The 23,629-nt window shown below is 46.3% G+C and overlaps 1 protein-coding gene across 4 annotated transcripts in view; it reads right to left on the bottom strand.

The window, feature by feature from the left end:
• SBNO2 (strawberry notch homolog 2) overlaps nt 1-19,506 on the bottom strand; it is a 69,458-nt gene extending 49,952 nt beyond the window's left edge. For 3 of the 4 annotated variants that reach the window (XR_007506985.1, XR_007506986.1, XM_049807865.1), the window contains exons 1-3: nt 19,398-19,506; nt 6,030-6,253; nt 4,828-4,907 (exon numbers count right to left, since the gene is read on the bottom strand). Coding sequence is in view for 2 of the 4 variants with exons in the window: in XM_049807865.1 (XP_049663822.1) it covers nt 4,828-4,907; nt 6,030-6,155 (206 nt within the window). In the remaining 2 variants the exon portion in view is untranslated. Of the gene's footprint in view, nt 1-4,827; nt 4,908-6,029; nt 6,254-10,625; nt 10,766-19,397 lie in introns of those variants that run through there. The other variant, XM_049807866.1, reaches the window with a different exon arrangement.
• Nucleotides 19,507-23,629: the final 4,123 nt, after the last annotated feature.

Genomic DNA, 23,629 nt, shown 5'->3' with positions numbered 1-23,629 from the left:
CTGAAAGAATCGAATATGTGAACCTTGCTATATTGCCAAAGCAAAGATGAGAAAACAGCCTCATAGCAAGATTGCCCTCTATGTACCTGCTCAGCCTCTCCAGGATTTAGTTACTGGTAAACTGCTCCATGGAAGCTACTCTGGGTCAACTGCTTCCCCTCAGAGGCCAAGGGTGTTCACTGGATAACTAAAAATCATTTTAGAAAGGAAATTTATACCGGGTTTAATCACACTGGATTGACAAAAGACTGCCCATTTGCACTCATATCCTAAGATCTGACTTCAAACTGCAGCACTGAATAAGGAACTAGGTGTCCTGGAGAATAGAAAATTCCACCTGCATTCATCAGGTCCAACACTGCAAGCCATATCCTGTCATGGAGACACTCAGCTTGCTCATGAAGAGCGAGGCTCCAGCTAACCTGGCCCATCCCCAAGCCGAAAGCCCTCTGATCAAACTGGGAAGACTGCCACGGACACGCACAACTGAGGTCCATGCAACGGTTGTGGGCAAGTGCTACGCCAGTCCCTTTCAGGACACTGATTCACTTTAACCATTAAGGTTGGCTCTTGAAGCAACCAAGGCCCTACATCAATTACTAACCTCATAATAATTAAATACATATGCTTATTATTTAGTCAGTGAAACTCATCCCTTCCGTGCTGAGATCAGAGTTTAATGAGTTAATGCTAGGGAGTTTGGAGTCATCTTATTTTACTTCTTTCAGCTGCAGAAAACCAAGTGCTGATCTTGCTGAATAAAACCAGACTTTAACCCAAATGACTAAACACATTTAGTCGTAAGTTCTTAGAGAAACTATTCTGCACTAAGGTAAAGTTTAGTCCAGAGAAGCGCTGTGCTCTTCAGACAGAAGAGGCTGCACTGGCTCCAATCAGCCCCCCAGAAGAAGAATGCTCCATTGCAACTCAGCCAGCATCAACACCACTTTGCTTTGTGGAAAGGTAGCCACTCCAATGAAACCACACAGACAAAAAAGGAAGGAATGCTGGTCTCCCACTTCTGTTTGAACTCTCTTTCACAAAAGAGGGAATCTAGCTGAAGAGCTCAGTTTGAAGAAACCAGCATTTCATTCTGTTAAGAGGAGGTTATGTGTGCTGACCCAGTACACGTCCTTCAACAGGTACTAGGTAAGAAAAATAAGTCTGCTCCCTGCCACACAAGCAAAACAAGCCACTAAAGCCAAGCCCAAAAATTCAACTGTAAGAAAAAAGAACCTTTAGAAATCTAACTAGAGGGACATTTCCCTGCAAGAAAACATGAAGGAAGACACATGAAGGTGTGCAATGTTCAGAATCCAATGAGCACCAACAGTCTTACTGCAGAGAGGTTTCCGACCCTTCTTTATGTAATAAATCAGCTAGCCCAGAGAAATTCTTTCATCCCTGAGTCCTGGGACATTATGAGCTGGGTGGGGAGCATCTTTGGATTATATCAAGTTCAGACAATTGCTCTGAAGAACAAGACTGCGTTTTTTGCCGCCACCCACTCTAAACATAGCAGCAATGGAACAGTTTGGTACAAGGCAAATCCGAGCTGACATCTGACTGACTCAAATCATTTGATGTCAATCCAGCCAGTGAATCTCAGGGTAAGGCTATTTCACATACTCCAGAAGAAGGTTATTGGGTAGAGAGGTTTTGTTGGTTTGGTTTGTTTTTTTTTCTTTTGTAAAGAAATTGATAATTTTCTTCCATTTTCCTGAAGCCCAAGACTTTCAACAACAAGAACACATTGTGGACAGGCTCTTACAGGAATCCACATCTCAGAGGTGAGCAATGCAATGCATATCCCTCCCAGAAGATGGGTCTCCGTACGTTGACAGCTTAAGCTTGCTAGAACAACACTTGTTTAGACTACTGTGATATTGTGCCTGCCTCACGTGCTTCATACCAGCTGCTCATCCACACATCTGATACATCTGAAGCCCTTCTAGGGCTATGCTGCAACTTCACTGGAGACCTCCTATATGTATTTTGGCCAGACTTTATGCTCTGATGTTATAGCCCTCCATTCAGAGATGCAAACTGCACATCTCAGGCCTGCAGAAGATCAGAGACGAGCTGGCGAGGTCAGAGGCTGCCTCAGCATCGGTTTGGCAGTCTTCTTCCCCATCATTAGACCAATTCATGTTTTTCAAAGCCTACTTTACTATTTTAGCAAGGAATACTCTATATGTAGGTGGCAAAGTGGAAAAGGGCATGAAAATGGCAAGAAAAGGGGGTTGTGTGTTTTGGAAACTGAGGAAGAAAGCTTTGCTCCAAGTTTTGAGAAATACTTTTTTGCAGATGTGTGACACTACTTCCAACAGCACAAGTGGACTGACCCAGATTTCCCTGAAGCAAGGAATGTATTGAGCCTACAGCTGCAAAGGAAGCCCAGCTCTTCAGGGATAATTGCCTTAGAAATGAACTGAGCTACAGCTCTTCCCTGCAGGGGACCTAAACCTCATTTGTTCCTTCAGCAAGGTTTAATACACTGTTTACATTTTTCAGGTTAAGAAAATCTGAAACAAAGAGGCAAGCTTTGGTATCTTTTAAAGAAATTCTCTAGCATGAAAGTTAACTACTGAAAAGAAACAGGAAAAACCTGCTTCAGGATAAAGCTGTTGCTATGAGAATAAGCCACGTCCAAACACAGCCACTTGCAAATGAGATTTCTTCTGCAAGAATTTTGAAGAGAAACTTGTACTAAACTCTAATGCCATCTGCATTTTTCTATTTTACAACATGGGCTATAATTACAACTCCCTTTAAAATCCCATTTTTCAATGTTTCTATCCCTTTCAGGATTACTACCTGTAATGCCCTAACCCTAAATCCACCTAAAAAAATATTCAGCTGCAGTTTTCAAATACAGAAGGACAGACTTTTCTTGTGAAATACAGATATGGAAAATTTCACCTGAAAGGTAATTTTTTACAGTTACCAGGATATGAAAAACAGGAAGCTAAAGGTGCAGCCTTGGCTAAATCATTCTCTAGCAAATAATCACTACAATAAGCTTCATTTCCAAAAGTAACTATAGCAAAGTCAACAAGTTTACATTTGCGTTAAATGCACAGGCATGTCTTTGCAGGATGAAGGCTGTAACATTTCCAGCAGAGTTGACATGAGCAGCAGGGCAGCACTAAACAGGAAGAAAGTGAGGGGCAAAACCAGAACAAATGGTCAAAGAAGAAAACCCAACACAATAGATGAACACAATCTAATCTTGTGGTTCAATACAGCAAAACAGAAAATCTGTTATAGCTCTCTTGAGGACTCACAAAGTGTAATTTACAGGAATCATGCTTAAAAAGTACACCCTCTTCCAATCAGAGACAGGCTAGCTAAGAGCAAACTGGTAACTCCTCTCAAATTCTCACTTTGGAAGTAACTAGCAAGACACAGCTCCATTCAGCACCTGCGGGACAGCTTCTTGGTAATCTTACATCAAGAACTGCCCTATTCTACCCACCAGATCATTGCCGACTAGCTCACTCTGCAGACTGAGGTGGACCAGGCACACAAGAAGCAAGCAGAACTAACACAGAGACAAAACACGTCTCATCCCTCTGAACAGAGGAGCTGATTCTCACTGCTGGCAGCCAGGCTGGAACTCTAGACGCTCACGAAGATGCTAAAATCCCTTCAGGAAGGAGGTTAAACTAAATCCTCGAGCACCTGGAACACAGTTATTAGCTCACAATATCAAGTTCTGTTTCTTTTATTTTTCTTTCCTCCCACCTCTGACCTAAATAAAAACACATCCTGTACATCTGTGCCACTCCCTGTATTCACAAAGAGATCAAAGCAGCCGTCGATCAGCCTTCAAACCTTCTTCCCAACAATCAGCATCTCCCAGTCCAAACAGAGTTCCACCCAAGTGGCACAAGGCCACTTTATGTTGTCCCAAACATCTCCTGTCATATCCTACCTCCTGATCCAGGATGGAGGTTCATCACAAAGGGGGAAAAGGAAGAACAATGTTTATTGTTATGCAAAGATTCCTCAAAAATGCTATTTAGGGTATTGTAATCTAGAAAAGTTTTTGCACTGAATCTAAAAAGCACATAGCTGATGCCTTTCCCATCAGACAGGGCCACTGTTACTACACAAAGGTTACTGAAACCCATCACAACTCTGCTTTACAGCACTAAACTGTGCTGTATACTAGGCAGCTTTACTTAGAAGTCAGTCACAATTTCTCACATGAGCACATACTCATCACCTCACACCTTGTGGGATGAGGTTATCAGCAAAGAACATCCGTTATAACCAGAGGAAGAAGTCATGACTCTTGATGAACTCTGGGTTATGCAGTTAGGGGCTGTGCACTTTTTTTTAATGAGATGGTAGCATTTAGTCAGCTTCCAGTCACCTACACAGCAAAAGATTTTAACTTCACTTCACCAGTAAGTCTGCCACCTGGTACCAGTAATACCTTCTTCCTTGTCTGCACCATTTGTATAAAGCTAGAGATAGCATGATGTATTTGCTCAGCTAGATGCTGCTAATGGGGTGTTTTTAAGAACTCCATTAGTGGAACAAATCCAGGCTAAAACAAGGCTGTTCCTCCCTTATAGCAGCCTCCAGGTTTACGAGAAATCAAAATTTTTAGCTTTTTTTTTTTTAAAAAAAAAAAAGCTGTTTGCTGCTTTTCCCCAAGATGTAGCAGTTTATGAAATGCCACAAGATCACTGTGTGATGCAATTATTTCCCCATCAGTTTGTGAAAAAAAGTAAACAAGAAAAGCAGTAAAGAAACAGTTGAATCATGGGGTGTGCAAGAGCAGAGGGGAATTATAAAAAGGAGAACAGCACTCACTGGTTTTCACTTGGGAAAGATGAGGTTGGGAAAGAGGCAGGGTAGCAGCTACTCCATGAGTCGGCAGCCAGCATGGAATTCTGAAAAGAGAAATCAGAACAGTTACAGCAGCAGAAGTCTGGCATGATTACCTGCAGCTGCATATCTGAGGCCAGGCTTATGACTTCTCTCCCTCAGTGCTTTCTATAAGCAGAGGTGGCTCTTCATCTCTCATAGTAGGAGAAATTGAGTCCTACACTCCAGTTTCAGCTTTTGAACCTACTTTCCTATTACTGTCCCCAGAAGGACAATAGGGTCAGTCCCCTTTCCTAGCCCTTTAACCTCAGTCTCTGCAGAAAGCAAGCACCAACCCATTAACTTGAAATTGGCTTGCATAGGTAAACACCCAAAAACATCGTTCTTTTCTTTTTGCCTCCCCACCTCCCTAAACAGTCTCCAACATTAATGGGAAGCTTTTAGCTCAGCATGCACCACCAATACAATCATGGAAAGAATACAGTATCTTATTACTCAGCTACAGATCAGTCTTTCATCTGTCCTTTTTTTGTGTCCAAAGCAACGATACCTCATGCTTGAAGAAACATGCACTTGGTGAAATGGGCCTCTTTTTAACCTCTATATTCCTATATGTGACAAAACTCAAACAAGAGTTATGAACAAACAGAAAACTGCAGGAACATGTAAGCTATTTTGGGATAGAGGTTTGCTTTTTGCCTTGTTGAGAACAAATGCATCAGGGACCTGGTCTTGTTTTAGCAGCCATGTCAGGACAAATACACCCCTATTCATCTCTGCCACTCTCAAAAAAAGGCACAGCTGGACCCAGCAATAGATGTAGCGTGTCTCAGAGAGACCAGCTGGGATAGAAACAAAGTTTGCAGTTCTGCATAAACTCTTCAGTCCTTTCCTGAGGCGCCTGGCACCTACCAGCTTTTAGAGAGGAATTGTTTTAGTCACAGCCCTGTTTTCCTCCTCCCAATTCAAAGGCAGTAAGACAGCCATCACCTCAACCCTCCTGAATTCCCAATCAATACTTCATGTCCCTGGACAGCTGCCTAGAAAGTCTTGGTAAATGGCTCCTGTAAACATGCACAAGGACTCCCAGGATTTGACAGGCTGGAGTGCTCTGCTCAGACCCCTTCTGGTGACACCCTCCAAACAGCTTCTCCCTACCCCTCCCCGAGAAGCTGTTGGGGCCTTACCTCCATGGCTGGCACAGCAAGCTGCGAGCGGAGGCCGGGGATGCTGTAGAGTGTATTGCCTGACTGCTGGTGCTCGTGCTGCGGATAGTTCTTCCCCCCGTCCATGGCAGGGTGTGCTGAGGGCATCAGCCTGCGTCCTGCCGCATTAAGTCCTCAGGGCAGGTGGAACAGGCTACGGAGTGGTGGAAGGTTCTTTAGCTGTGCTCTTCACCCTGCACCATGTCCTAGGGTGGAAAAGAAATGCTCATTTAAATTTTAAGAAAGGGGAGGAAAAAAACCCTGCTTCTAAGACCAAATGTAGCTAAGAGATCGGTAAACAGACATCAGTCTGTGAAATGCCTGCTGCCTCTTTATAAAAGAGAGGTTTTTACTGGGAAACAGAGTTCTCAAATATCACCACACCTGGAATTCACCCAGACCTGCAAACTTACATTAAACACACCTCTCTGCCTTACTGCAAACACACTGCGGAAGTCTGGTAGATCATCACAATGATCTGTGATTTTTGCAGTAGACACACAGATGGTTTTTAGCTTGAGGAATTTTCTTGTCTAATATACAAAAAGATTCTGCCCTTCTGTGCAAACTCATGACAATCAGTTCCCCCAAATCGCTTGTTTTCATGAAAACATGCTACGTAGGTGGAACATCGTTCCACAGAGTACCAATGGCCGTGCTGAGCAACGAGTGAATCACCTCACACGGTCAGAGCGTGCTCACATCTCCAATCTCACTGTACTTTGATGTCTCCCTAATTTCATAGCAGATGTTCAGTGTGCACTAATACTTTTCACCACTGCTATGCACAAAGGTCAAACTGGATAGTATACTTTTAGCATTAATACTATTAATCTAACAAATACAAGAATTTATCAGCTGTCTTGCATTTTCCCTGTTGCTAGCAAGATGAGATTTCAGAATCATGCTTGCTAAAGCAAGAGTACTGTTCTGGCAGGGATTAACGTCACGATAAGACATTGCCTTCAGTGCAACTTCTCAGTCAAAACCTCCAAAGTAAGTTCTGATATTTTTTTTTCCTCACTAAATTCTCCATAACCCCAAAGGACACCAATTTGATTTAATGGATTTAAAAACAGATGGTAAAAGCAACCTATACAACCAGAGGAGCAAGCGAAAACCATCTGTGTCATCTCTACTTCCTCTGCACCTTTCTTGGCCCCTCTTCTGCCTCCCATGACCCTGTCTGCCACCAGAAGCCCACAGCATGACAGCCAAGTAAAAGAAACTCGCCAATAGGTTCTCATCCAGCAAGCTAGTCAGGCAGAAAAACTAAGTAGCACAAACTGAAGCTGCAATCTAAAACACACCAGCTTTGATCATTTAGAAGATACTATTTACTAGAAGTAGTATTTTTGAAAAGTCATTTCTGAGTCAGAGTCCCTTTAAAAATAAGTGACCTTTCACCAGATAAAATTATTTCTGCATTTGTAATGGAAAGCGAAATTAAAGTGACTCTTTCTTTCTCTGGTGGCAGCAGCCATGCCAGGATTGCCCTCCGAGCAGGGCTCACATGTGCATGCTGCAGAACCCGCAAGCATCTCTGCCAAGGCCAAGGTGGAGAGGCTGACACGGATCCCTCGATGAAAAGTTACCAGGCAAAGCCCTCGCATTTGGGGGACTTTCTGGATGAAGAGCAGAGACTGACGATCCTGCTGCCCCTGCTCCTCTAACAAATTGCAGGCACACAAATGCCTTCACAAGACACGGGTTTCCAGACTGAATTAAATCATTTGCCAGAGGCTAAGCACTTTGCGGTCTAAAAAAGTATTGCCCCTTTTATTTTAGCTAAAGAGGTAGTCACACTGGGATGCACATGGTTTATGTAAGCTCACAAGCCCATGCTGGATGAAAGCTGTGGCTCATCGGGGTGGGGCTGCAGAGCAGAAGGCAACTTCCCCAGGAGCAGACTGGCCAGGAGTGGCTTTAAACAGACTGCAAAGTTTGCCAATCCAATCTTTGCCTCTTCCCACAGCCTGACAAATTGTAAAAAAAAAAAAAAAACAAAAAAAAAACCAAACAAAAAACAAAAAGGAGGGAGGAAAGAAAGAAATTAAGTGACCAAGACACCTTTAGGTGCAAGCTTTTTCCCTAGGAAAGCACAATGAAACATCACCTCCAGAGAATAAAGTTTGTACACCAGCAGAAGTAACACCAGGCTACCTGAAAAGATCATTAAGCTACAAAAATCTCAGACCATTTTAATTAATCACTAACAGAATAAACACTCTTCACAAAGGCCTGGGATCACCTAGATCCTTTTCACTGGCTTTATTTCACCAGAGATTTACTGCAGTCTCATTCTTTTACAAGCAGAGGGTTTCTTTTTACTACACCATAAAATCCACACTCAGGCTTTATAGTCCATAAGCCCAGGAGCAAAAAATAGCTAAAAACACTTAGCTAGCACCCCAGCATCCTAATTAATATTGTTATACTGGCCTCAGGCCTCTTGATTTATTAGCCAAACATTAGCACCAGAGTTCCCCAAATGCAGGCCGTCGACCACTTGTAGTCTTGAAGCCTCATTAGAAGCTGCTTAATCACGGCTTTCCTTGACAAAAGTCAGCTCACCAGCAGGGCTGCAGAAGCAGCAGCATTACTAGCGGGTGCTCTGGCCCCACTCACACACAAATTAAGAGCTGATGCTGAAGTCCTATTATTTAAGGAAAACCTGCTTTACATTACATCTCCTGAAGACAAAGGGCTGCAGATTAATTTCCTCAGGCAGCCCAGCATTCACCTCCCACCTACCAAGTGGCTCTGCATACAAAAGACTGTGAAGACATTAAAATATTCAAGGACTTCTTCCTCCCAAGCCACATGATTTATTGCAACAGAACTCAGGAACAGGGATGCATAAATGCACACTTTGACCCCAAGCCCATTGTGAAGAGATGCAGTAAAAAGCTTCACCAGCGAGAAATGAAAACACCTCTGCTTCAGCATGATAGCTACATAATCGTCCCAGGGGATGCTTTCCTCTCTGGGCTTTAGGGCTGCTTTCTTCTCTTCCTTTAAATTGTTCTCTGATGCCACTGGTGGTCCACAAGACATCCTACGAAATTTTAAGTTATATCCAAGGAATAAAGTAATAACAGGCAAGACAAACTTTTATAATGACTCCACTTATCTCCAGTGCACAAAACAGATGAAATTGAAGGGTTTGCTTAAAAAATAGCCCTGCTTCATTCCTTCTTCCAATCATAAAATTCACAGCTTTTCTTCTTGTCTTAGTGTATTTGACAAGAGGACCTAGATTATAAATTAAGCCTGTGCTACAATATCCCAATCCCCAAATGAAGCAGTGGGGAGCAGAGACCTACAATGAGGTTTGTTTTCCACTTCCATCAACCTGCTCTAAGATCCTCCAGCCTTCCAGCTCCAGAGAGACATTGGTGGTACAAGGCTGTAAGGGAGACAAAAGTAACAGGAAAAACTTCACGAGGTTTTCTTCAAATGCTATACAGAGCTGGCATAGTTTTGTTTTTTGGGGGAGGGTCCTTTTTTTTTTTTTTTTTTTTTAAAGATTACCTTTAAATACTGCTCAGCTATTCCTCAACAGAGCTGGTGAGGTTTGCTGATCTAAGGGTCAATGTCACTGACTGCTTTAGAGATACCAATATCTTCTGGTGCCTTTAACATATTGCATCTGTTCTTTTCACCAGAGACTTCAGGGGTCTTCCTGCCCTTTTTTTTTTTCCCCCCTATTTATAACAGCTTTCGATAGGAAATTAGAAGCAGTTATTCCCGTAACAGCTGCAGCAAATATACAGCTTTACTTACACATCCAAAGTAACTTATGAAGGGTAAAATCAATAGCAGAATTTCTCCCTGCCTGCTCTACATTATCTTGTGCCTTGACAACACCAGATTTCACTAGCCAGATTCTCTGCAGAGCAGTGCCTTTCTCTAAAACAGCATTAGTTCCTTAGGAAAATTCTTGCACAATAGATCATACCCAATTAGTAAAACGAAGGAAAACTGCTTAAGGAACTGTAAACTTCTACGCTTGAGCAATGTTCAGATGGTAAAAGGCAACACATTGAATTTGCATGACATAATTCCTCCGAAGAGATCAAAGTGAACAGCAGTCCAGCCTTATAGATGGGCAACCCAAAAACTAGAGATCTTTTGTTCAGAGACGCCAAGAAAATCAGTAACGCAGTTAATGATGAAACCCAGATGTTGTGGACTCCCAGTCTTGTCCTCTAGGCCACGCCAAGAGCATGAATCCCCTCAACATTTTCTAGTTAACCCAAAACAAAACAGTGCACTGCTGGAGAAACATTACCTTAATGCACAAATATCACACAACAGCTCTAATAACCAGCCCAAGGCTGCAATGAACTGTCCACTCAAAGGAGCTCCTTGCTAGTTCCAACAAATTCAATCGCGCCCTGTCACCATTTACTTATACAGAATGAACCACTCTTGAGTACAAACATGGAAATAAGAAAGCTGGAATACTCTATTGCCTTGGTTTATGGTGGGGGCTATACCCCAAAATACATCAAAGCATCAGTAACAGCGGGAAGGGAAGCAAGAGGCATCAAGAATTCACTCTACACCTTGCACCTGTCCATCCATTGCCTCGATGCCAGAGGATGCTGAAGGCACTTCTTGGCCAACCAGGAGAACAGCATCAGCGACACAGCAGCAGAGCACACACTGGATGTCACCAAACCCAACCTTCTCCACCCCGCCAAAGCTTCAGTACTGCAAAAGAATCTTCTATTCTCTGTGCAGGAAGGCAGCGGTTACATCAGGTTCCTGGGATGATTAACATGGAGTTTGTAATATCTCTCACTATAAGCTCATGCTCTAATAAGAGGGCTGCTGTCTGGCTTACAGACTCAAATTCCGAGAAAAAAAATAAAGAAAAAACTGACTAAAGCCAGTCTCAGATATCTATGTGAGCCCGGAGACAGCAGGACAATACCCGTCACGGGGACAGGAGAAGTGGAAACAGCCTTCTGTATGCGCTTGTCTTACCATCCTCCAGGCAGACGTGTCACGGAAAACCATGAAAATCAGCAAGTTCCTTGCGAGCCAAAGCACTCTCATTTCCACATCCCATCCTGTTGTAACAATAAAAACTGATAAACACAGAGGCCCACAGTCTACAAGTGAACCGTTACAGCAAACTTTTTCTTAAGCATTTTTCCACTTCTTCTCTTACCAAATATACTCCAACAAACTGACAGTTCCGACCATTAATGCAAATCAGAGCTCTCTAGCTTAAGATCATTTCTAGTACAGAAGCATGCAAGTGGCCCACCAGGATTTTTTTTTTATATATATATATATACACACACACACTAGGGTGCTATCAGCAACTAATTTGACTTGGAAATATTAGAAACTCCAAGGCCAACAGTGAACAAAAATTTAGTTCTTAACTAAATCAAAAATTTCTTAAATTAAAAATTTTTGATCTTAACAGTCAAAAACGCTTCTAGTTACATAGACTAATACTCATTTTTTCTACAGTTTGAGAGTAACTTCTAGTACTATCTAAGATTCAAACCATAGAGTTAAAACTCTTTCATGAGTCACAGATGAAAAAAACTTTTTAAAAACTCTCCCCTGCCCTGTTAGTCTTTGACAACCAGACTTGGGATGTCTGCTGATTATTCACTTATAAAATTTCTACTTAGGGGAAAAAAAAAAAAAAAACCAAACAAGCAGAGTGCTACTACCAAATTCAAGAATTGACTCAAGTTTTTCATAGCACTAGAAAATAAAGAATGCAGAATCATGGAGAACAGCAACCTTGAACTCAATGACATAAGTCATGTTAGGACCTCATACCGAAACGAACGACGGTGTGTGGCATACGTCATGTCCCTGTGAGCGCAGGAAGTGGTCATCAGTACCAAAACATACCAAACACTAACAAGAAATTTCAAAAAGCTTCCAAAGTGGATTATGCTTCAAAATAAAACTGCAAAGTAATTAGACTAATTTTACAGATGGGCTATTTGTCATATAGAATTAGTTAAAGCACTCCAGTGCCATGATAACTATCCAGAGAGCAATATGACCAAAGAAACAGAGCCCACACCAAAAAACAAACAAAACCACTACACACCCTGAACAGTGCAAGGATAAATCCACTTTACTACAAAAAAAAAAAAAAAATCAAATCACTGGAATGGATTTTTTTCACTCCTTGCCACAAAACCAATATAATTACAAAAAATTATCTCGAAGCACAATCTGTAAAGCTGCTTGCTTACAACCAAGCAGAGAAGTTTTCTAGAATCGCCAAAGAGGAAGCTCCCATTACCAGCAGTTGTGTTAAAGAAGGCATAAAGAGTAAAGGCTGGGAGAGGAGAACACCAGCTCTACAGAGCAGCATCTGGTACAAGCGGTAGTTGAGACAGAAAGTAAGGGAACCCCAACAACACAAGGATAAGGTGCCTAACTTCAAGAATGTCAGTAATTTTCTTCTGGAAGCATTGCTAACAAACAGCAAAGTGATCTCCCAGATTCAGAGTGATGGCACTCAAGCAATGATTACATGACCCTGAAAAAAAACATTGGACTTGCTCCTTTACGGCTGAGCAGACTATGTTTAATAATGAAACTGGTTCCCTGCATAGCGTGATAAAGCCCTGTGAGCAATTTGATTATATCACAAGTTCTTCTGATTAAGCTATAGGAACAGTTTCAATATTAATAACAGTTTTGCTTAAAGGTTTGCTATTCAGCCCAGGCAGTGAGGGGCCGCTTCAGTCCAGAATTCCTGTGGAATTCATTGTGCCTAGAGGTTACAGAGCACAAATTTATATTTTTAACAGCTTGAGCTTTTTAGGAATTTGTGGGACCAGCACTGCAGCAGACAATTTCCAATTTTAAAAACATAATGAACTCCTCTGCAATAATCAGGATCGATAGAGCTGTGCGTAAGGGCTCAGTTCATGGTTATCTGCAATCAAGAGAGGTGAAAACAACCCATTGTACACCCAGTAAATGCAAGCACTTCCTCCTGTTCTGTTTCAGTCTTTGTTAGCATTATTTTAAATTGTCTCCATTAAAGAAAGATAGCTAGGAAACCACAGGTATGAAAGGAACAGTCAGAGCTAAACCTGCTGATCGTGAATTACCACGCACTCGATAATGACAAAAAGACCTCAGAAATTTGATCTAGTTCCTTCTCCCGCTTGCAGATTAATTCTCCTCCCACCTGCCCACCCACACACATGGAGCAGGAAAGGGAGCCCCAAACCTCGTGCCCCTACCCCACTCCATCCACTCCTTCCACCAACGCGCTGCCGCTGGTGAACCATCGACATGGGCACCCACAGGAGCTGCAGCTGGAAGGAATTCTTCAGAATACAATTAGTATATAACTGCCCAAAGAAATGGGAACTTAACGCTACAGAACTCTCAAAAGCCATTTTTATGTCTCAAGCGTCAAGCTAGCTTCAAGTTCCTCTTTAATGTTTCTCTTTGCCATATTTTTGGACAGTTTAGACCAAACAGCATTTTTGCCTTGAAGGATGAGAAAGGAAGGCTTCGAATCAGAGCCCCCATCACTGCCATTGGCAGCAACTCACTCTGAGAAACAGAAAAAACAGGGGAGAGAAGCTAGGATCTACCCTTCAGATATAGTCATGGTCTCTTTGCAGAGCTACCATGAGGCTCCATCACATTTAGACTAGGGACTAGCAGAAAAAAGAAAGTATCCAAGTACAGAAGTTCAACACAAACAGAAGTATCAGATCTTTTCCCTGCAGGTAAGTCAAAATACAAATGGAAATACCATTTTTTCATTCTTTCCACTATTTGCAACTTCGCTCTTTTTAATGAGGTAAATCCAGTTCTTTGCAGAGCTACGTTAAATACAGTACTGCTTAAGTATCTGAAACACTGTTGGAAAAGGAATTTCAAGTTGATTCACAAAGAAGGCAGAAGTTAATGCAGAAACAGAAAATACTGTGGGTGACTCACTCCAGCTCTCTACTATTCTTAAGCAAAAGACGAGTGAATTTATATTTGAAAGCCAAAGAATGCAATGTTTGTTCCTTACCAGGACCTATCTTAGAGGAGAGACTTATACCGATTGCATGCATTTACCTCAATGAAAACATAGGAAGGAAGAATATGTCTCCAACCTTGCAAATTAGAAAACATCAAAAAAGTGAGCCCGATGCACATAATGTCAAAGTAATATCAGAAAGTTACAGAAAAGAAAGGAGAAAAATCTAACCTTAGGCAGATGAGGAATACAACTCAGTCCATTACAAACACACAGGATAACATCAATCTAAAAGATACTTCTTACCTGTGATGAAAACAGAATCACTTTAGGGCATCCTAACCCAAGCACTTTAAGCCACCTTGATCTCCTGAACACTTTCAGCAAGGAAGAATGCACTTGGGAGGATTTGTTCTGTACAGACTTAGAGCTATAAGCGTGTAGGCATAGCACTGCCAGGCTCATGAGAAACACTGAGAAGGAAACAATGCAAACCTTGCTACTTACCTGGGCTATGCAACTCAATACAGAATTGCAGTGTGAAACAATCTATTTGACAGATTAACTGCTGGAATTAGATAGTCTGTAAATAAAGGGAAGAAGAATTGAGATAATTCCAAAGCTTCTTGCCAGATCTATGCAAGATATATGGTGGGGCAGGCAAAAGAACAAAAAGGGTGGGCTTTACCCTTCAAGTAGTGCTAGCTCCTCCTCATTTGAAGCTTAGACCATACAGGGCAGGGGGGAGAAATAATCAAAAACAGCTTTTTGGAGGGAAAAGTCCACTTTACAAGAAAATACTAACTGTCCCACACAGGTAGACTTAAAGTAAGTCAGACAGGTTTAAATTAGCACATAACAGACTTAAATTAAGTGCCAGGAAAAACAGAAGTTGAAAAACAACACACTCTGAGACAGGTCAGGTTGCAAGGACTGTAAGAGCAAGGGGCAAGAACAAGGAACAGAACAAGGAACTGCAGTTGACAAAGTCAGGGCAAAATCTGATTTACTGGGGAAGAGCACAGTGGTCATATTTATATTATGCAGGTCGGCCATGAAAACAGCCATACCATTAGCAAGGAAAAGCCATACAGCACAGCCAAGTGCATCCACATATGGAGATGGACTGCACAGACAGTGACTGCCACCTCATCACACAGGAACGAGCACAGGCCCCAAAGCAAGCACAGCTAGTAGGGAAAGGAGGCTCACCTCCCCATCAGCCTCCCACCCCTCCCAAACACCAACAGGGTCATTCTTCTCCCCATCATGAGGGGGACCAACACTGGCATAAAGCACCTTTGCAACAAGGCTGTGCTGCACCCAGAATCACGCTGCCTGTCACTGGGACACTCCTTGGTGCTGTCTGGATACTTGTGAGAGTCACAGTGGCCTTAATTCTTGCACAGAAATGCAAGGCTAAATAATGAGAGGGAAAAAGCTTAATCTGGAGTCTTGTTGCTGGCATCTGCCCCAATGTGCAATTCCCTAAATTTCCAAGGATTAATATTAGGCAATTAAGTGGCACAGCAGCTTTAGCAACAACAGAAACATTTGTTAATCTATCCACTGACATAAATTGTCTTAAATCTTCCACAGATACTTTGTTTCAAGGCTGCACAATTGAAGTTAATTGCTGATGCTACCTGCAATGCTGACCTCACTTTTCATTCATTCAGCTCACGATGACTCCAGAACATTCTCTCTCCTGCTTCCCTGGATTCTGTTTCTCCACCAGCAGAGCTGTCAGGTCCTCACCTCACCGTTCCAAGTTTCGCATTACCTCCTCACAATGAAGCGGCTGTAAAGCAGACAGCCGCTCCCTCCACTCGCAGGCTGCTCTCACTCTAATGGTCTGTCTCCAGATTCAAATGTTCTTCTCTGAGCAACAAAATATTGGTCCAAGAGGGACCCAGACAGACTCGAAGTAAAGCTTGCTTGCAGGGCAGTGACAGATTCCATCTGTCCCTGCTCTTCCACCTGTAAGAACAGATATGACTATTTCTGGACAGAGCAAAAATGCGTCTCCATACACTACACACACTTCTGCCAAGAAACACTCAACACATTTTTGTGTAGATCTATACAGCATCACCCTCATACAACTGTGCACTGAAATTTCCAAAGCGTAAACACGCAAGCCCTGTAAGGCAGAGCTCAGGCTGAAGTAGTGCAGCAGCTCAGACAGCAAATGCACAAAATGGCTCTCAAAAGCAGGGGCTTGAACAACCCCCCCACCAGCAGGGCAGACCCCGAGCAAGGCACCTGGGGTCATTGGGGCCGCTCCCCTTCTCACACCTGTCCCTAATATGGTCCTGGAAGAAAACAAACCATGGCAAGAGCATGATGGATGCTGGCTGCCAGCTAACACAGCAGCCACGGCACTCAGCACAGCCAAGGTCTGGCAGCAGTAGAGCACACCTGGACAGAGCTGTAACACAAGCCCAATACAAGCGGTAATGAAGTCAGTCTCAGGAGCACACCTGCAAGGCAGAAGCGCAGTATTACACTACTTAATTAAAGGGGAAGAGAAAAGCACAAAGAACTTAGCTGGCTAAGGTCAGAAGCCAGGAAAACACAGGTCCCCGATTCTCTACACTGTGCTCAATCCCCAGTTTCAATCACAGGAGATGTTGGAAGAAACACCCTCCACTGGAGCTGAGCAGGTCTCAACGTTCTGTTTCACATGCAGCTACTCACAGTGGAAGAAATACTCCAGGACATCAAAGCCTGCTTCCCTATTGATCATAAGCACATAAACACCATTTCAAACCCACCAACCTTCAGGCGTGCTCAACATATACTTTCTCTGTGAAAGAGGCATGTATTTGCCTCTTTCATAGCTACATGTTTACAGTCCTTGATCGTGTTACCAAAAAAGACTGACAAGTTTTAAGTTTTAAGCTGAAAAAATGTGTCAGGAGAATGTAAAACTCCTAATTAAGCCTAGAAGGCTTTCCTGAGAGATCTAGACTCTCACGATCAAAAATCACAGCGCAGTATTCAGTGACTACACAGTTAGTTCTTTATTACAGTGCCACTATTCAAAAAGCTTTAAACCTGTGTCAGCATTTTTATTATAGACCCTCCATTTCAGGGATCTATAACTTAACTGCTGAAAAGGCCTAGTCAGTCAGTAAATACAACCCTCAAACACACCACATGCCCACTATTTTAAACAAAAAACTTAAAAAATATTCCTGTCCATGTATACTTTAGTGTTAAAAAAAAAACCCACGATGAAGTAGCTGTAGTTTTTCAATGAATGTCCAGTCTGGCAGACACAGCCTGTCCCATGTCTGGCACATGACGAAACATGACGCTTGGTCCTGCTGTTTTTGTTCCAAAGTCAGCAGGGATTAGTGGGGGGATACACTACATGGAGAGCTCAGCAAGCACAAAACAAAACATCAACACTCAACAGCAAGCAACCAGGCAGCTAAAGGCAGGGACAAATGGTTTTCCAGGAGAAGCCCGTTCGAGGATGAGGATGCAAGATTCTGAAAAAGGTAAAGTATGGGGGGAAATGGCATTTAGCAAAAACATTAAGAATTTCTAGGGTTTTTTTCTAAAGGTATGAGTTCATACATGAGAAAAATCCACACATGGGACTCGGCAAAATCTTTCAGAACACTTTTTAAAGAATCAGACTTGAGATCTAACCATAAAAGAAAAAAAAAGTTGCAAAATGCACTGGCCGTGCCATCTCCTGTCAAGTTCTGTGGATTTACCATTACATTTTCCTTTATAAAGAAAAAATATCTTATCTTTCAGCTGGTCTCAAAGCCCAGCAAAAGCACGAGTATGATTCCAAGAACAGGCAAAACACTATTGAAGGAAGCAGGTGGGGGAAGCATACCTTTCTTTTTCAGCTTTGGTCAGCCATCCTGGCTACTACATGAAACAGCCCCAGATTAAAAAATGCCACTCTTTAATTAGACAGAGACCCTCTAATGCCCATCACAGTTCTGTTCACTTCATCATCTGATATTGGGCAAGCTGGCAAGCAGAATACAGTGATTTCAGGCACTCCAGGATAATGCCAGTTTTGCACTACACCAGTGCTAAGCGCCATGATTTTAGATGTTTTTAGGCTGCTGCTTTGGCAACAATTGAAAATGTACTTTAGGCAATTCAAGCATTCTTCCTTTAAGGAGTACTCACACTGGTGTTTGAATGAGACTTCATTCAGTTTTGCAGCTACAGGTATAGGCTTATTTTAGGAAAATGAGGGGGTAAACATCAAGCAAATAGACCCCTGTCAAAAAAAAGAGCAAGCGGCAGAGATAAGAACAAAATTCAGGCTTCTAAAGTCTCCAGTTGGCATCTTATCTAATGAACTCTGCAAAAAATCTTTACTGCTTTATGGGATGCACAACGTTGCCTGAACTAAAAGCAAAAGTATCAGCACATAATTTTCCACTTAGAGGCGTTCCCATCACCAGCTGCTCTCAGTTCAGACATACCCACACAGGTCAGAGCGAGCTCAGCATTTCAGATGACATGTAGATAATCCACAGAAGACAACCGCACAGGTATGGCCGGTATCTTTCTGCCCGCTAAATTTACACCAGTAATAGTGCGCAGGCCAGAAAAAAGCCTTACAGGCACTGAACCCGCAAAACTTGCCCTTCAAAAGACCATCTTAATTGTAAAGAGAGTATGCTAACTTGAAGTCACAGTTCTTATGCTGATATTTATGGTTACTTTGGAGAAGGAAGCTCTTTCTGAAGACTTGCATTAGTATTTAATTATGTTAAGAACCGAGTACGCCGGTGACCGCTAACAGCACAAGAGTTAAGAGCCTGTTAGCATCAGCCCTATTTTTCAGAGGCTCTTAATTGGGCCATTAAGAGCTACACCACAACAGGCAAACTTGGCAAGCGAGGCCTTGCCCCGACACCCGTTTCTATTTTCACAACACCCGGTTAAAAGGCAGCAGGAGCGTGGGAAAAATGCGACCGCGATGGCTTTTGCCACCTCGGCGGCCACTCGGCCGGCGGTTCCCTTTCCAGGATCAGGCCTGAGCCAAGAGACCGACCTTTCCTCGGGAACCGGCACCGGGAGAAGCGGCGGCACGTTCCCTCTCTCCCCGCGGGGCAGGAGCGGGCCAAGCAGCCCCGGAGCAGCCCGGAGGGGGAGCCACCGTCCCCACCACCCCAGGACCCCTCAGCCTGGCCCGGCCGCACGGAGCAGGCCCCGGGGCTCTCCGCCCTCTGAAGGGACCGGGCCGGGGTGCGGCCGGTAGCGGCCCGGGGAGACCGAGCCCTCAGCCCCGTCGGCCCCGGGGCAGGCCCCGCGACCCAGCCTCCGGGAAGAGCCGGCCCGCAGCGAGGGGAAAGCGGAACGTGGGCGGCCCTTACCTGTGTCCCAGGGCGGGGGGGGGAGGGGAGGGGGAGACTCAGGCTCCCGCCCGGCGGCTACGGCCTCTCTCCGCTGTCGTTATTCACTGCGGTCGCCATCTTGGGCGGCAAGGACTTTCCGGCGGAAGTGGGCGGGGCCGGGTGGCGGAAGCGGAGCCGGGTGGCGGAAGCGGGGCCGGGACTGGGCCGGGAGGAAGCAGGTGAGGAAGGGCCCGGTCCCCCCGGCCGGGGAAGCGGCTGCGGGGTCCGGTCCCCCGGCGCTTATCCCCGCGGACAGCGCCTGAGCCGCCATCCCGCCCCACCGAGCGTTCTCCTGCCCAGCACGTCGCTCTGCTGGCGGCGGCGGGGAGCCGGCCCGGCGACGGGGTGGGTCTCGGTAGGCCCGGCCCAGCGCCGCAGGCCCTTCGCTGCGACAGGGGTCTCCCGGCTGGAGCCGTCGATTCCAGGAGGAAAACCGGAGTCTCGGAGGGGGCCGGGCCGCTCACGCCTGCCCGCAGACCGAGCGGGCGCTGGGCGAGTCGTTTTCCTCGCCGAAGGAAAGGAAATTCCTGCCCGTGCTTACCTGCAGGACGGGGGCAGCAGCTCCCCGCCCGCAGAGGAAGCGGGAGAGCTGAAAAGGGAAACACTTAAATCCCGACCAGCTCCCAGGGAATGCCTGCTCGCCACCACCCCACAAGAGCCACGCTCTCGGAATTAACTGCAAGTCAGACGAAGTGCTGAATCACGGAGCTGAAAAATAAACTGTTCTGGCAAATCACCCCCTGCTCCTTGCTTCCTTCTCCCTCCCACCCATTCTTGTAATTTTTAATTTCCTGTTGCTTATGTTGTATCTCTGCCCCTTTTAAGTCCCAGGATAAGAACAAAAATCCCGACGGGGTCATATAAAAAAGCCTGCCAGACAGGTCTATTTTTACATTGGCATCCCTAACACGGCAGTGGCAGGAGAATACCTCGGGTGTGATTTATCCCCGAGAAGGAAAGCGCCGGCAGGCCAGAACCGCCGCTATCTGCTCAGCCTTTTGAAATATCAGGCTCTTGCCAAAGGCACCGGCGGGAGGGAAGGGGGAACCTTGACCGGGGAGGTCTGTGACACCATGGCTGGAGCAGGGACGGGGCGAACTCACTGCTCTGGCACATCGAGAAGCTTTGCCGACAGACGGGCTTGGCACTCTGGTTTAACCTCCAGACTCTGGGTTCCAGTATGGGGACGATCCCACTGATAACAGGGAACCCAGCTGGGTAACAGGAAACATCCCAGGCTCTGGACTCACAGCAAGGCGCAGGCTGGCATGGTGTGGGCAGCCTGGATTTAGGGACATGTAGGAGTCCTCATCTAATGAGGCCAGGGGAAGAAAAGACCCTTTTGGGAGCTGAGTGGACCCGAACCCCGCTCCCACCGGAGCAGTCACCGCAGGACCCTCTGAAGGGGTTCAAGGAGTCAGGGACCCTGGCTTTGCCGGGGTTTGCATGGGAACCCCAGCAGCACGAGCCTGCCCAGTGGCTGGCTACCGGCTGAGACAGCATTGCACCCAGCAAAGGGGCTGTCTTCAAAGGAGATGGTGAGAACAAAACATTTGGGGTTTCTCACAGCAGCTCTGGAGGAAGGCAGCCCGCCTGCCGCTCAGCACTGCCAGGGAGTCTTGTGCATGTGCTTGGTTGGGCACAGGCACGATTGGCCGGTCCCATTCCCTCTTCCAGGAGCTGATCACCTCATCTCGGGGAGCTTTAGAGCCAACAGCAGCAAAATTTCAGCCTCCCAGGCTCCCTCCCACAACCTGCTGCCATTAGCAGACAACTTGCCTGAACCTGAACCCCAGCCCCCTAAATCAGCCAGGAAACGCAGACCCCCCTCTCCCAACGGCCATGACAAGTATGGCACAGCCAGAGCACCCCAAACCCAGACCCCCACCCCACAGGCTCTGCCCTGGGGAAGGGCAGTGCTGCCACTGGTGACATCCCCTCCCCAGTCCCGAGGGGAAGGTTCCCTTTCTGCTGCTCAGTTTGTCACGTTTGGGCTTTTAATCCCATCATTGAGCTGCTCTCAGAAGACTTCATTCATTTGCACACATTAATTAATCAAAGCAATTGTGTCATACTTCCTGAAATATCCTTTCTCCAGGGCTTAACACCAAAGGCTCTGGCTCTATTAAATCACGTCCCTGTAATAAATCACCCTTCTCTGACTCTTGCCCCACACAGCAGCTGCAGCCCTGGGCACACTGGAGGTGTGAACAGCATCCTTGCAGGCCAGGCAGGGCTGTCCTCATCCCCTCCAGGCTACCGGCCATCTTATCTGAGAGCAATTGCTGGAGTCTAGGGAGCCACGCATTTCAAGGGTCTAAAATCCCCTAGAGCTATTTATTTAGCACAATACAAATATGAATAAGTAGATACAGTGGAAGAACACATGCTAATCCATTCAGCAATGAACCAGTCTCCTCCCGTAACCACCAACGCCTCTGCAGCTGGTACCACAACCACTTATTTCACTTACTGCAATCGCCGCCTCCCCCTCCCCGTCCCAGCCTAGTTCCCATTTTAGACATGAACCGGCTGGCCCTGCTCCCCAGCTCACGGTCCCTGGGGGCCACCACCGAGGAAGCCCTGCCAAGCCAGCGGCCCCGAGGTGCAGGCTCTGCCCCGGTGCGCTCCCCCCACGGAGGGGCACAGCCTGCGAGGTGCTGCCACACTTCGGATGCATGGGATGCCCGTGCCCCACAGAGCTGCCTTGCCCCATGGAACCACCAGTGCCCCCCACGCTCTGGCTGCGGGCAGCTGCTGCTGCACCATGAGATGGTTTGAGGGAGTTGCCACAAAGGCAGCCGGTACCTTGCCTGCTCCTGGGCATGCCCCAACCCACCCTGCAGCCCTCCTTCTCCTTCTACAACAGCACAGCTCCCTGGCAGGGGTACAGATAAAGCCTCTGCCCTAATTGCCACATCTTAATAAGGGAGGGCTGTGGTGGGGGGGGGCTCTGGTAGGGTAAGTGTAGGTATGGGGAGGCTCAGTTTGGGGGAGAGCAGGTGGTGGGGTGGGTGCTGATGGTGAACATCTTCTCCTAAGCATGATGCTGCTGTTCTGGCAGCATCTTGGAGGGGACCCCAGTGTGAGTTTTTTTTTGCTGCACCTCTTGCTGCTGTGACACAAGACAGGCGTCTCCCAAACACTCAAAGCCATGAGCCTGCAGCATAGCCCCTGCTGCAGGCAGCAATGAGCTGTGGTTTGGTTGCCTTCAGCTGCAGCCCCTGGAGCTGGGGAGCAGGCAGGGATGCTCTGCCTTCCCTGGCACCCCCCTGTGTGGGGTGTCACCTCCATGGTGGCTCTGTCTACCCTGCACCTCCCTGCTGGGCAGAGCTGTGATGGGCTGGAGAGGAAACCCCCTGAGGAGGGGATGAAGTAGAAGTGATGCTGGTCTGGGGTGGTGGGACTGGGGCCACTGGGGCTGCCCTGTGCCTGTGCTGCTGGGATGTGAGGAGGGGGAGGAACGTGATGTGCCAGGGACATGGCTGAGCTGCGTGCTGATGCTTTGGCCCTTGCAAGGGAGGGATGTCCCTGGGAAAGGGTCTGGCTTCTCCAGAAAAAGCCCTTCCCGGGCAGCTGGGTCCCTGGGGGCACCCAATCCCAGGGAAACAGGGTCAAAAATGGGACTTTTAGGGCCCTAATCTTGCAGACTTTGCTCTTGTGCATGCTGTGGAACAGCTCTGGCAGTGTCGGGGTGAGCCTGGCTGCTGTTGCACGCAGCTGGTTCCTGTTTTTTCCCACAGCCTGGAAATCCCCTGACTTTCCGCTGGGGTGAGGAGAGAGGAGCCCTGCACCCAGCTGGTCTCATGCCTCGCCGCAGCTTCGGGAAGAGGCGGGCATGGGGACAGACCAGTAGCCCCAGTGCCAGGGTCCCATCTGTGCTGGTTGTGGGGCTGGACCCGTGCAGGAAGGCAGGGACTGGGCCTGGCAGGGACCACCCTGGGGTGGGAGAGTCCTGCAAAACCATCTTGTGTTTGGGCAGACCCTTCCTTGTCCCGCAGGCTGGGAAGCGGGGCCGTGACAGAGGGTTCTGGGCTTTGCCCTGTCCGGTGGAGGGGATGAGGGGACAGCAGTGGCTGTGCACCACGCAGCGGACCGCATGCGATGAGCGTTGTAGGTCTCAGCCTGATTCCCCTTGGCTCCTGGGCAGGCTGACCTCCCAGTTGGAGGTGAAGATGCTGGTGCAGCCACCAGCCCCTGATGGGGGACAG

This window comes from Accipiter gentilis, chromosome 8, assembly GCF_929443795.1.
Source record: "Accipiter gentilis chromosome 8, bAccGen1.1, whole genome shotgun sequence".
Lineage (NCBI taxonomy): Eukaryota > Metazoa > Chordata > Aves > Accipitriformes > Accipitridae > Astur > Astur gentilis.
This window is presented reverse-complemented; position numbering and strand designations above follow the sequence as displayed.